Source organism: Eucyclogobius newberryi, unplaced genomic scaffold (assembly GCF_026437365.1).
Source record: "Eucyclogobius newberryi isolate DKJ021-1_F unplaced genomic scaffold, fEucNew1.0.hap1 SCAF_7, whole genome shotgun sequence".
Lineage (NCBI taxonomy): Eukaryota > Metazoa > Chordata > Actinopteri > Gobiiformes > Gobiidae > Eucyclogobius > Eucyclogobius newberryi.
In genome coordinates, this window is record NW_027316389.1 from 22808996 (window position 1) to 22823114 (window position 14119).

Sequence of the window (14119 nt, forward strand, 5' to 3'; positions counted from 1 at the left end):
GGCCTCGCCCTAATGTGTGCGTCGTTACCAAACTGGTGTGCGTGTATGTAAATATATTTATCATGTTAAAGGCACATGCGTATGTAGAAATGTGTGTGCAATGTTATACTTAGCAGCCTTGGTGTGCGTGCGTGAGAAGTTATCTACCTCTGAAAAATTACTTGTTACTATTATTATTACTACAAAAAAATATAATCATGGGGAATAAATATTGTTATCTCTAGCCTGTGTCATGACATCTAATATTCATTTTTAATGATCATGTATGTGACATTTCTGGTGCATTTTATTTTGCAAGATGCACCGGAAATGTCACATACATGATGTTTACATTTACGCCGCTCTCTGGTCCCTGCCTCCTCATTGGTCAGATCTGGCCCATGAACGCGTGAGGCCTCATTTCCCAAAGGAGATAAATAGTCCCGGGGATTCATAGAGAGATAGCCTTTGTTATATTGTTATTGTTACACACTGAAAGTGACTTCGAGCAGGGGTGTCCCAAATATGGCCAGGGGGCGAAATGTGAAAATTACAACACATGTGATGTTATACAGACCTAATATTTAGGTTCGATTCACAAAAATTTGATGACAAGATTATGAAAGAAGATGAGAACTTGGTTAATGCCATAGCAAAGTAGGATTTCAATTTCTCAAATAAACATAATGCAGCTTTCTGTCTCCTTCAGTAAAAATACAAATCACACAATCAAAGGCAAGAAGACACTCTGATTAGAGCAATCCTATTTCTGAGTGCAACCGGAGAAACTTTTCTCGCTGCAAACCAAATTAACTGTATTTTGATTGAGTTATCCAGTTGTCCTGCAAATGAAGCTCAAGTGCTCAGAAAATGTCTGTTTTCACCTACCCCCTATCCCCTCCCACACGTACTCCAAGTTATAATGTCACGTAGCCACAAAGTAAAAGCATCCACTGCTAGTGATGGTCAAATTACAGGTTCAGCAGTTTTAACTATAAAGTAAGTGGACCTGTTTCTATTATGATGCTCTTTTAGTATAAAAGTATGATCTACTTAGTATGTTATAGTGAAATATATACAGTGGCACCAAAAACATGTCTCCTTTAGGCACCACACGACTGCCACCTACTGGTATCCTGTCAGAGACAGCAGTGAAATAATATTGCTAGAGACAAAGACTATGATTTTAACAGTCAACATATATAAGGAAAAATCAAAGAGTGGCTGAACACATGGTCAAATCGGACCTCGCAATTTTGGCGCGTAAAATAATCACAAAAATTTAAGGTTTGGCCTGATGCAATGGCCACATGACATGAAATTAGGCTTTGGTTAAAGAAGTCTTTAAAAGACTAAATAGGCACATTAGTGATTTTTTAAGCCATTTGAAAACATGCCGGTTGTATTAAAACATTTTTAGAAAAAATATTTATTGAATTAATTTATTAGTAAAAGATTTTCAAAGGAAAAAAAATTCAAAACACTGAAATGTATTTACAAATTGTTTTAGGAAACATTTAGCAAATTGAATTAGTTTCTCTGATCATATTCTTTGATTAGCTTTGTCATTTAGCCCACTGCGTGATTTGTGCACCCTGGGTTTGTGTTTGATTTTACCATAGATGGGACTTTACCCTAACTCCTTTGGTGAATAACAAGGAGATTTGGTTGTTTTTCCTGGCCGAGAAGGAGGGTCTAAGGACAGGGGAGCTTGGGACATTTGTCTAAGGACACGGGATGCTGGGACATTTGTCTAAGGACACGGGATGCTGGGACATTTGTCTAAGGACACGGGATGCTGGGACATTTGTCTAAGGACACGGGATGCTGGGACATTTTGTCTAAGGACACGGGATGCTGGGACATTTGTCTAAGGACACGGGATGCTGGGACATTTTGTCTAAGGACACGGGATGCTGGGACATTTGTCTAAGGACACGGGATGCTGGGACATTTGTCTAAGGACACGGGATGCTGGGACATTTGTCTAAGGACACGGGATGCTGGGACATTTTGTCTAAGGACACGGGATGCTGGGACATTTTGTCTAAGGACACGGGATGCTGGGACATTTGTCTAAGGACAGGGGATGCTGGGACATTGCCAAGTCCCTATGAACATTGTTTAATCTGTTTTTCACTGTCGCACCCTGAGGCAAACGCTGTTGTGATTTTGGGCGTTACAAAATAAATTTAATTGAACTTGTTTTGACGTCACAAGTTGAAACTCGTGAAATCCAAACAGGATCAACCAGCTGGAGCAGCCGCCGCAACTCCTGTTATTAAAATTATAATTACAAGCTTATTCATTTATTTACTTGGCAATTGTTTGATCCTTTTGAGGCACTGAAGAGGCTGAAACTACCCTTAGTTTTTTACATTTTTGTTTTACCTCCTCCCCTTTTCTGTGACTCAAATATCTGACCTTCAATGCTCCTGGAGATCTTTATTAAATTGCCAGTTGACTATTTTTTCAAGTTCGATGTCATCTTTGAGTGCGAAAACGAAATTTAAAAACCTCTTTGATGTTGTTGTTGGTCTTTACAGCAGTCGATTAGCAGCTATATATTAGGCAAGTTCATGTTTAACACTTGATTTTAGTGTTACTAAATGATGAAAACCCCACACAGGTACTTGTGGAGTAAGCACAATGACTGACCCCTTTCTGGGGAAGGAAGATTATGGTAAATGAAGCCATCAGGGGACGTTGTATAAAGAGAATCACAATCTCTGTAGAATGTTAGAATGTTGGTTCTTTAAACGTTCTGGGGAAATTAGATTTGGTTAGTTACACCTTGGAGAACCACAGGGCAACAATGGGTACCACCTCTGGGGAATGAAATCATTTTTGGTTCTTGGAGTGAATGTTAAGGTGGATTGTTCTGAGAACAGTAGGTTGTAACCTAAACCTTAAAATAAAGTGTAACAAACATATGGATTAGTTACAAACTAACCTAAGAGAACCACATGCTAACATTATGTAATTAACCTATTCCTTGTTAATCAGGTCATAAGCCTTTAGGGAACCTCAATGTTTTGATTAACAACTGCAACAATATAATAGAATAGCATATACATTTTATACATAAAACAGAATATCTCATTATTTATTTAAGGCTTCAATGAAAACTCACTTTATTTATCTCAAAAATAGACACAAATGCTCAAGTTACATTGAAAAGCTTTAAATGAGACTAAACACCTAAACGCCACCCACAACCAAAATTCAAACTGGGCTGTGCTGGAGGAGGGGCAGGGTCTGGTATGGACCCATGAGGAACTGTGTCATTGGTCATTTCTTTCCACAACGCAGTTCTGCTGAGACCCAATGTAATAGATCCATGCTGAGACTGTCCCAAAGCCATAACCTTAACCAAACTAACCCCAATCTTAGCCTAATCATGATCAAATATATGGTAATAAAGTGATGGTTGAGTGCCAGAACTAGGCTGGAGGGAAAAATGACCAAGGCTCTGACTAGAGCCGAGGTGCCATGTCACATGACTCTTGAAATTGTAGTGGACACTGGAGGCAACATTTAGTTTGTGACCGTTTTAGACCACAAATCTGAAGATTACCTGTGGGTCCAATAGAATGTCAAAACCTAATTATAATAAAAACACTGCAGATTTAGTGTTTAGTCACACTTTAAAAGTGGCATGGATAAAGCTGGGCTTTCAGGACTGGTGCTATAGGCCAGAACTTATGTGCTGTTTTAGTGACACCTCATGGAAAAGAGAGGCATTACACATAAGATACGATAAGATACACTTTATTTGTTGCAACACAGATTAGGCACAAAAACACAAAAAACAGATAACTTATAAAAACAAATTCGAAAAAAAACGTATCAAAAACCTCTTATTTACAGCTGTTATATGGACAGAAAGTATTGCACCAGGATGATTGACATTGTGTTTCCATACTGCACACGATTATGAAAGCATGATTATTTAAGCCAATATAATGTAAACATGGGGCATTCAGTCATCTCCAAAAAAATAAAAATAACCTACCCACTGTACAACCATGTGCATGTAGACATATCCCAAGCAAAATGTGGAATCATAATTGTCAACACTTTGTCCATGATAAACCATACGTCCCAAATAAGCTGCTGCCAAAATAAGTCTTGATGAATGAAAGTGCATATGCATCTTATTTATAAGAATTGTTCACAGAGTGTGTAGGTCAAAGCAGCACAATCTGAAGAGAATAGTTCCATGTGAGGCTCAGTTAACCTTTGTTGACCTTTGCGCAGCCACTATGTTATAAATGTTTGGCCCAATTCTTATTGAAAGACAATCGTTGCGGTGGATCATGCAGAGTATTTCCTGGTTACTCCGTGGAGACCTTCCCAGCCTGATTTCTGGAGTCAAGGTGATCGATGAGGGCTTTCACCCAGTATTCGGAAGGGTTTGCACACACATGGCCGTTCTTCATCTTCAGCCTGGACATGAAACAGTTGAGTCAAGCAACAGGTCAAACATAACAATATAGTGTTTTCTTTTTTAGAGGAAGAGGTAGTACTTACAGCACAGCAGCTTTTGGGCACCCTTGGTGAGTGAAGGTGTACCCTGTCACTTTTTTCTCAGAAACAGGTCCAATGAATTTAAAGCAGCATTGCTTTGGGCCAATGCGCAGAGCTACAACACAAAAATAATCATACAATGTATTTATTGCAAAATAGACAGTTACGCTAGTTTATAGTAGTAGTACACTTTTAACTGTTACAAATAAATGCATTTCTATGGATTTAAACTCTAGAAAGTGAGGCATTTACCTTGACTTAGACTGATGCAGAGGATCACCAGGACGAGCACAGACAGGGTGAGACGGGCTGCCATAGTCACGGTTTGGAGTGTCTTTTAGCTGGAGAGTCTTTGAGGAGAGTCTTTGAGGATCTGCCACCTCAGTCTCTTCATCCTCCATTTATACAGCTGTGTGTCCTGGGGAAATACCAGCCCGGCGTTGGGCGACTCCACCATTTTTACCCGTGTACTTTCACATGTACTCTCCACTGCTCATTATCTATTATTTGAACTTCCTCAAATGAAATGACAGTCAGCCTGACGTGGTGCTGAAACGTTCAGCTATGAGGAAGTATCTGAGGTGTATTTTCCTCGCGTACTTTACTTGTCTGTGGAGTTATTGTAGTGAGATGATGGTACTTTCTGTTAAACCTGTAAACAAACGTGCATGACTTCAGTTGCGTCAGACAATGTGGTTGGGAGAGGGAGTTTGTGGAGGAGGAATGTGGTTATAATTGTTTACTTTAAATGGGAATTTACTGACCTATTGGGACTGTTGCTCAATGGCTGCACAGTGCTTTCCATAAGATAAGGGTTTTATTCCTTAACATGTTTAGTTTTTTTTTTAGCTGTATTGATTAAAAGGGTAATTTCTAATAAGTGAACTGAATATGATTTCTGGTGTTTGTGGCTATTTGAGGGGTCTTCTCTTACCGTTATTAATATTAGTTTAAAAAAAAAATCATGGTACATACAATTATTTGAATTTAAATTGCTTTGAACTCTAGTGAATTTGAATGCCCTTTAAAATAAAATGTTTTCAAAATAAGCCACTATTTTATTGAGGGAAGTGGTTTGTTTGTGAATCTTTAGAAAACAGAAGTGAGAGGGAAGTGGCAAACTCTACTGTTCAATCAAATTTGAATTGGAATTGAAATATCTTATTAAAGCATCTAAATGTGAATCTATCTCGCTACATTTGAAAAGTATGTTTAAAAAAGAACAAGTACAAAGAACAAGAAAAAGTTATTTCACCCCATAATCATTTGCATTTTCCAGAGAGTGATAGTTCTGACAAAAGTCAACATTTACTGCAATATTTTCATATTATTTCTTGAAAACACAAATTGATAAATAGAAAAATAAAATAAATACAAATTATTTCTACAAAACAAGCACCCAAAAATGTTGACCTAGTGTATCTTGTATATGATGATTATGCTTTTTGTCAGAGAAAGTAACAGTGTGCAGTACTGTAAAGAAACCCCCATTGTTTTATTATTTATTAGTAACATATCCGGTTTTGGTATAAACCAGCAACATAGTAAAAATATTACCGGTATACATTTTTCTGATGGGAATTATTCTTTGTTATTAGTTGTATTTGTTAACTTGTCATATGTAAACATTGTACAAGTTTTTGTGTAAAACATCATCAAACATAATGTCTTATTAAATGCTGTCTTTGTTTCATATTTTTCCATTATGTCATGTGTATATCATGAGGATCAGATACGTAACCCTACTAAAATAGATCAAAATAGTCATATAACTCTTTCAAATCATTTTATACTGAAACCAGATGGCCTTTTAAGACTTTCGAGTTAAAACGAATCTGGTATCACAATGACAGATTTAAATGTTGAGTTGCCCCCGGGTTCACTAAAAGCAGAACTCATTGACATATTTGGTGGTATTTAGAAAGATGTTTTTGACATGGGACTACTGAGACTAAAAGAACAAAGTATTCTAATAGTACTCTCGGCAGTTAAATACCAGGGTTTTGTTGCTCTTTTCAAAGAGCATTTATTTACCCTTAAGAAGAAAATAAAGTGAGTAAAACAAAATTATTCTCCGTAGAACAAAAACTCTCAGAGACACAAAGGGTTATTTTTAGTTTTTTTTTTAAAAAAGGCAGAAAAAATAAGCAATTTGACAAATAAGCGTAGAGAAAAGCTATTGATCCCAAGCCACAATATGGACATGAACCAACTACTAGTCTGCATGGCGTTTATAAAAAACATGAACAGACAAATGATAGAAAATCAGAGTTGAAAGAGTAACAAAGTGAAGCATTGCTAAAATACTACAAGCCCCAAGCACTGGTACATGCAGCTAAAAATGCAGTTCTACGTCTGTCTCTGAACATGTGCAATGCACCGATTCAGTTCAAGAAATTTGCACATTTGACACTTTTCATTCGAGTTGTTTGTGAATATTTGTAAACCAATTCTGCAGAATTTCAAACATGAGAACCCAAATAATCATATAGTTTTGCTGTTTTCATGCAGGGATACCTTGAATGTCGATGCTTGAAAAAGAGAAATTCCATTCAAGCTGAACATGCATTTGAATGTGGTGTAACTTGGGCTAAGGCAATAGTTTGATCTTTTTTCTTGTGTTGTGTAAACGTATTGACTGGTAAACTCACTCCTGGTTCGTTCCTGTTCCCATGTCAAGTGTATTAGCATGGTTTGTATAAAAAATGCTTTACATTTTTAATATGATTTTTTTTTTTAAACAAAAAAAAAACAATATCGCAAAAATGTCTGCATGAGACGTTGCCATAGTGATGTGTGCCAAATCAGTGTGCAGTACACTCATGTTACAAGAATCACTGTCAAAGGCAAAAGTAAAGTAACTGTTGAAGAACTGTTTTAACTAAAATTTTCATCTGACTGAAACTTGATGCATATTCTACTGTTTATGTCATTGTGTTATGGGTCCATCTTTACAATTTAATATATTATTGATCTACTAATCTTATCAATATTAATACCTTGAAACAGAAGCTTAGGTCAGTAGATCATGTCGGTTTAAGTCTAACATAAATATATAATATTATTATATTTATATTTGTCAATTCACATTAAATGGCAGACTGTAAATATATACCTGATGTGATTAAATAACAATGATTGACATATTTGCATTATTTAAAAAAAGAAAAACTAAAGACTAGCCACTTGGTGATTGGCTTTCCACATCATATCAGTATTTCAAGACAATGAATAGCCTTTTTTTCTTTTTACATTGTTTTTCTGAAATACAGATCTTCAATGTGGCTTGTTTACATTTCAATGTTTAGCAATAAATATTAGGCATTTGATCTTTGTACAGATGTGTTACAAAATTACGCACATACTGTAATAAACTTGAAGAAAGAAGCAATACAAAAGTGTGTAATAAGAATATACAAATTATAAAAGTCACGAAGAGACCAGTGGTCTGTGTAAATAATAATAATAATAATAATAATAATAGTAATAATAATAGTATTAGGATAAGCATGCTTTTCCTGCAGATGCATGCATGAGCTCATCCACATACATGATGTGTAGACTGTGCAGTGGCTCATCAGGAACACCACAAAACACCTAAAACTGAAAGAGCTGCACTGGAGCCTGGAAACAGGAGGGTCCGTATAAAATATGGGAGAACCAGTCACACCTCTTCAGGGTAAATCCTTTAAAGATATTAGGTTTTTTACTTCAAAAGAAACCATTAATATAATAATAAAAATACCATGTTTGGGATCCAATTTAAAAAATACCAAAACATGAATGATACATGAACGTGTCATTTTGCAAAACAACATTTTTGTTTGATACTGTATGAATGAGTGGAGAATGATTAAATCATTATTGCACTTTATGTGCACTGTATCTCTAACACATTTTCCCCTTTGCGCTAGAGTAAACCTTTTGTCAGTATGTTTGTTGTCATTGAATGACGATAACTTTAATTAAGGTTTAGGGCCGCACCTCACGCACACCTCTTCCTGTCCCTACACCTGCTCCCTTCCTCTGTCTTCTTGTTTACGTCCTTCCCTGCTGTCAACCATGATCCTCATCTTCATACAAAATAAAGTCATATTTACACTGTATTCTGCGGTTGTGGTCCTTATTAGTGAAACAACTATGAACACCATAGGAATAATTCCCTTGGCATTACATCTCAATTACAATTCGAGAGTTAAATCTTGTGTCAATGCCATGAATTGTATCTACCTGACTGATGCTATATACAATATCATTATTGTAGTGTAAAAACATCAATGGATTGAAATGATAATAAAATACAAAACGGTACAAAAGGTGCAGCAATTGACATGGCTTGGAACGGTAAAAAATTAAAAGTATATTATTTCTATTTATGGTGTCTATTTATGCACATCCAGAGTTTGAGTTGTTCAGTTGAGTTTTGTGCGGCTCATGAGTCGCTCATAGAGTATTGGTATTGTAAGTGATTTGGGTTACTGTGTAGTAAAAACATAAGTGTAAATGTTGGAGTAAAGTACATTTTTGTTGCCATTGTCCTGCCTCATTGTAAGGTATTCTGAATGCACATTGTTCACCTTTTCACCCCAAAATAACTACAAGCACTGGCCATTATGGATTTAAAAAAAATACATTGAAAGGAGCCAATAAGTGTGTTATGTATGTTACAGACAATATTTTACCCACATTCCCTGAAAGTGGAAGCAATAAAACATAGCACAGGCAAAATTGATGAGTTTGTGGAGTGAGAATGGTTCATCACTTGGCTACATGATCATGATTTGAAATAACTGTCTGGTTTCAGTTCAACATGAATCGGAACATATCCAAAAGTCAAAAGTAGATCGTCCAAATGAGTCCAGGAACGTTCTGATGCTTCACTTGGTCAGGAGGCCCTTCCTCTTTCTGACTCTCACTTCCTGCTCCAGCCGTTTGTGGCTCCTCAGTGGAGTGCCAGTGTCCTCCACATGTAGTGAGCCTGTAAACATTGTATTTTCTGTATATGGCAGTATGCTCTGGTCTAAGGCTCATCCTCTCCAGTGGACACAGCCAGTCTCATGGCCACTGATAGGTGGTCTGTGAGGCCCGCCAGCTGTGTCACAAAGCTGAACTCCTCCAGGTCCTAACAAACAAACAAACAAACAAACAAACAAACAAACAGCATACCATTTCATTCAATCTATAAAATAAATAATGTATAATTAATCAGAATAGAAACATACAAATGTTTGCTAATATCTTCTTATTTGTTATATGCATACTATTCTTCAAGTATTTGCAGAATAAAAAGTACATAGTCGGGTCAGTAAATCAGTAAATGGTGATTTGTTTTACACTTTCATTAATTTGCACTGTTGAATCTACAGTTTATTTTGTTAAGATATTTTAAAAAATAATTTATGAATACACTGCGTGTTCACATAAATGACACATTCACAGTTGAATTTTCAAGCAATAGCTTTTTCCTAAATTCTGCTTTTTTGTACTTGAAATTAAGCATAACATGACACAATTGATACATAAGTTGAATTGCTTGTTTGTGTTTCTCAGTGTTGTGTATTGGGTACCAGTTTCCAGTCAGGCTGCAGGCTTTCATCGCTGTAGAGGATGTAGTCGATGCGGCGGCCGTTGCCCTTCAGGGGGATCTTCCTGCCTTTTTGACTGCTCCGGGGGCACTGGCTCTTACTGGGGGGGAACACCAGGTACTCTTTTCGGGCCTCTTCGTTTTCCATCACTCTGATACGCACAGAAAGGACTGTCACATGATGCTGCACTAAACAAACACATTGACATTTGTGTGCCATCTGTTTTGTGACCTGTGGAAGTGAACGTTGTAGCTAGGAGCAATGGACAGTCTAATCTGTTTACATTGAGCTGGGATGTATGCATGTGTCGAGTGAATCAGAGAGAGGTGCAATTCAAGATCCAATAGCAGTGTATTTACTATAGAGGAAGAAGCTGGACAAAGTCATCAAGAAGTCCAGCTCCGTCCTGGGCTGTGCTCTGGACTCGGTGCAGGAGGTGGGGGACAGAAGGGTCCTGGCTAAATTCACATCTATGCTGGACCATGAGTCTCACCCTCTGCAGGACACTCTGTCCACTCTGCAGAGCAGCTTCAGTGAGAGACTGATCCACCCTCGATGTGTGAAGGAAAGGTTTCGCAGATCTTTCCTTCCTGCTGCTGTCAGACTCTACAACAAACACTGCTAGCCCTGAACATGTGCAATACTGATGTAACCATGTGCAATACCATCATATTCATGTGCAATACTGAATCAACCATGTGCAACACCTGTAAATAAGAGTGTTCTATTTTGTTTTTATTCGGTTTACTTACCTGCTAATAGTATTACCTAGTCTTGTGCTAGCTATTTTTACTTTATTTTATTTTTATTTTATTCTATTATCATTATTTTATTATTATTATCTTATTTTTATCTTTATCTTTTTATTTTCATTTATCTATTTTTATTTTATTTTATTTCCCCTCCTCTATTCCCTATTAAGATAGGAGAGGAGTTTTTGTTAATAAGAGTTTTTTGTTTTTGTTCATAAGAGTTCTATTAAGAGTGTGTTTTGAAACTTCCTATAATCTGTCCTTTACTCCTGTCTCTACTTGTGTGGACATTAAAGGATTATCTTATCTTATCTTACATCTAATTTGAATGTGGTAATGAATTTAATACATTTGTGATAAGCTTCTTCTATATTCCATCATTTTAACAATGGCTCAATCAGTGACATATTTTTTAACCATCCCTATTGTTTTTTTCCACATCCAATATGCTCTTTATGTGAGAATGCAATCAACAAACAGGCAAACGTCTGTGTCATGCAGTGTGTTAAAAGATCCTGAAACATTTCTCATTCAACTATGAACTACAATGACTATTTAAGGTAACATAAGGTCTCTGTAAATAAGAAAGATAAGCTCTTTATTGGGATCACTGCAACACAGCATTTGTGTTTTTTGCTTTGTGCTAACGCTGCTGTTCTTTTACTCACTGGGCTGAGGCCTAGAGCAGCTTAAGCAGAAGTGATGTTGACCTCACAATCCACAAGAGGGCACTGATAGTAATATACTGTGGATAAAGACAACTATCTACCTAATATAATGTATACAAACTTAAGGAACAAGTAGCAGATATTTGTAGTATAAACTTACTTTTGTAAACTTTCAGGTGAGGTGACCTCATCATCATAAAGGCCACTGGGATCCAGTAGAGTCCCTGTAAAAGACAAGCATCAAGTAAACATTTTGTCATAGCTTGCTTTTGAGACAGGTAATTATTCCATGCTCTCAATGAAAATTAGAATAATTTAATTTCATACATTGATTGATAAGCACCATTGAAATAAATCACTGTCTGGAAATGCTTCATTTTTAATGCCATTCATTGTCAAGAATCACTCTCATCATGACCCAGCAGGGGTTGACCTTGAAAACCATTCAGTGCAATCAACAGCTAATTAGATAAAAGCCACATTTAACTCTTGAACACGAATACGTCATATTTATGTGGGAAGCAAAATCATTCTGGGTTCAGTTCAAAGCATCGCTGCCCTTAAACACATGTTTGAGATGGGTTGGGTTTGTGGTTTGCATAAACTATGGACTGTTTTAAAGACCATTTTTGAGAGAAAATTCACATCTTGTCTTTGGAAAATAAATCTTAAACCCGTAATTTGCCCCAAAAATTATAATGTTGACCTAGTGCAACTTAGCTACACACTGGTTATTTCTTTTAGAATAGCAACATATGGGACCAAGTTAGATGCAATTACCTTTTATTAACAAATAGCTCTGATCTAAGTTATCTATATTGTCTGTGAAGAAGTCTGTCAAATAGAAGCAGTTCTCTCTTTTCCCTGTTCAAATAAACAAGATCCTGTTAAAGCATTCATTGTCATGTGCCTAAGAGGCTCCTAAAATACTGCTGGCCTAAATACCTCTCCAATCCAGAGCACAGCTTCAATGTGACGTCATTAATGTCATGTACTCTCTCTCCACTCTTTTCATTCACACAGGAGCAAACGATTTTGGCAACAGGCAAGGCAAGTTTATTTGTAGAGCACAATTCATACACAAGGCAACTCAAAGTGCTTCACACAACAAGAAAAATGCATTCTAATCATAAAACTGATAGAGACATAAAAGAGAAGACTGCAAAGTAGAGGCCTGTTCCACGTCTTCGGGAAGACTGAAAATGCTGCATAAAATGCAGATTCCACATGTTTACTCCTGACTCTGGCACCAGCAGGAGGCCGGTTCATGTATAGTCCTGACTCTGGCACCAGCAGGAGGCCGGTCCCTGAGGTCCTCAGAGTCTGAGATGGTTCATATGACACTAACATGTCTGAGATGTACTTTGGTGCTAGGCCATGGAGAGACTTATACACAAGTAGAGCTGCTTTAAAGTCTATTCTCTGAGCCACAGGAGCCAGTGCAGAGGCCTGAGAACAGGACTAATGTGATGGTACTTCCTGGTTCAAGTCAGGACCCGAGCAGCAGCGTTCTGGATGTACTGCAGCTGTTTTACAGCTCGTTTGGAGAGGCCAGTGAGCAGGCCAGTCTAATCTACTGGAGACAAATCCATGGATAAATCTCTCCAAATCTGAATAAATCTCTCCAAATCAGTATTGACACAATACTTCTGAAATGTTTTTTAGATGATAAAACGCAGCTGATGCTATTGATTTGATGTGGCTGTCAAAGTTCAAGTCTGAGTCCATTATTACCCCCAGATTTCTAACTTTGTTTGTTGGTTTTAGAGCGAGACTCTGGAGGTGACGGCTAACACTTTCGCTTTGTTTCTTTGGGCCAAAGACGATGATTTCAGTCTTGTTCAGCTGGAGAAAGTTGTTTTGCATCCACTGATCTGTTGGACGCAGTGACAGAGTGAATCCACTGGTCCATATTCACCTGCCGTCAGTGAAACATAGATCTGAGTGTCATCTGCATAATTGAAATATAGGACACATTTTCGCTGCTTATCAACTTAACAACTGACCTAATGTAGAGTATGTATGCAGCATGTAGAGTTTGAACAGAAGGGGTCCCAGCATTGACCCTTGGGGCACCCCACAGGACAGCACATAGTCTGAGACACAGTAATCTATTTCAGCAAAGTACTTCCTGTCTTCCAGATAGGACTTTAACCAATTTTGGGCAGTGCCAGTGATGCCCACCCAGTCCTCTAGTCTCTGTAAGAGGATCCCATGATCCAGAGTGTAAAAAGCAGCACTCAGATCAAACAGAATTAAGACTGAGGCTTAGGCAATAGAATATTTCACTGTGGATACTATGGTACAAATACATCAAGGTAGGAAATAGTCACAGCTGTCAATATTTTACAAAAGAGACAATATTCTAGGCTCTAAATTGTGTGTAAATAACAAATAAGTAATCCTGTGTGCACTTATTTATATTGCAAAAGGCTGTAACTACCCGCGGTTTCAAACTAAAACATTTTGTACTGCTCATGTGTGTTAATGTGCTCTTACCAAGAGCCCACGGTTTGTCCTCACCGGGCCCCAGGCGGCAGGGGTCCTTGTACTGAGTAAAAAGTGTGTGCTGCTGTTCCAGCTTGTCCTCTGAAAGCACACAGAA

The 14119-nt window shown here is 37.4% G+C and overlaps 2 protein-coding genes across 2 annotated transcripts in view; both read right to left on the reverse strand.

The window, feature by feature from the left end:
- Positions 1–3864: 3864 nt before the first annotated feature.
- On the reverse strand, positions 3865–4865 carry LOC140349194 (C-C motif chemokine 21a-like). The gene is made up of 3 exons (XM_072435443.1): positions 4762–4865; positions 4513–4624; positions 3865–4428 (listed from the first exon to the last, which is right to left on the reverse strand). Exons 1-3 carry the CDS (start codon positions 4823–4825, stop codon positions 4317–4319), a joined length of 288 nt encoding a protein of 95 aa, XP_072291544.1. The 5' UTR covers positions 4826–4865; the 3' UTR covers positions 3865–4316.
- A 4043-nt stretch (positions 4866–8908) lies between these two features.
- Positions 8909–14119, reverse strand: part of smpd3 (sphingomyelin phosphodiesterase 3) — a 47212-nt gene continuing 42001 nt past the window's right edge. Inside the window, exons 7-10 of the mRNA XM_072435163.1 lie at positions 14014–14103; positions 11675–11738; positions 10077–10245; positions 8909–9631 (exon numbers count right to left, since the gene is read on the reverse strand). Of these exons, the coding sequence (XP_072291264.1) occupies positions 9530–9631; positions 10077–10245; positions 11675–11738; positions 14014–14103 (425 nt within the window). The 3' untranslated portion in view covers positions 8909–9529. The remainder of the gene's footprint in view (positions 9632–10076; positions 10246–11674; positions 11739–14013; positions 14104–14119) is intronic.

Bases quoted from the DNA above. Each gene is read 5' to 3' on its own strand.
- LOC140349194 (XM_072435443.1), bottom strand. From the start codon at position 4,825: ATGGCAGCCCGTCTCACCCTGTCTGTGCTCGTCCTGGTGATCCTCTGC. The intron at 4,625-4,761 runs GTAAATGCCTCA...TTTGTGTTGTAG, and splicing joins CTGCATCAGTCTAAGTCAAG to CTCTGCGCATTGGCCCAAAG. The intron at 4,429-4,512 runs GTAAGTACTACC...TTTCATGTCCAG, and splicing joins TGCCCAAAAGCTGCTGTGCT to GCTGAAGATGAAGAACGGCC.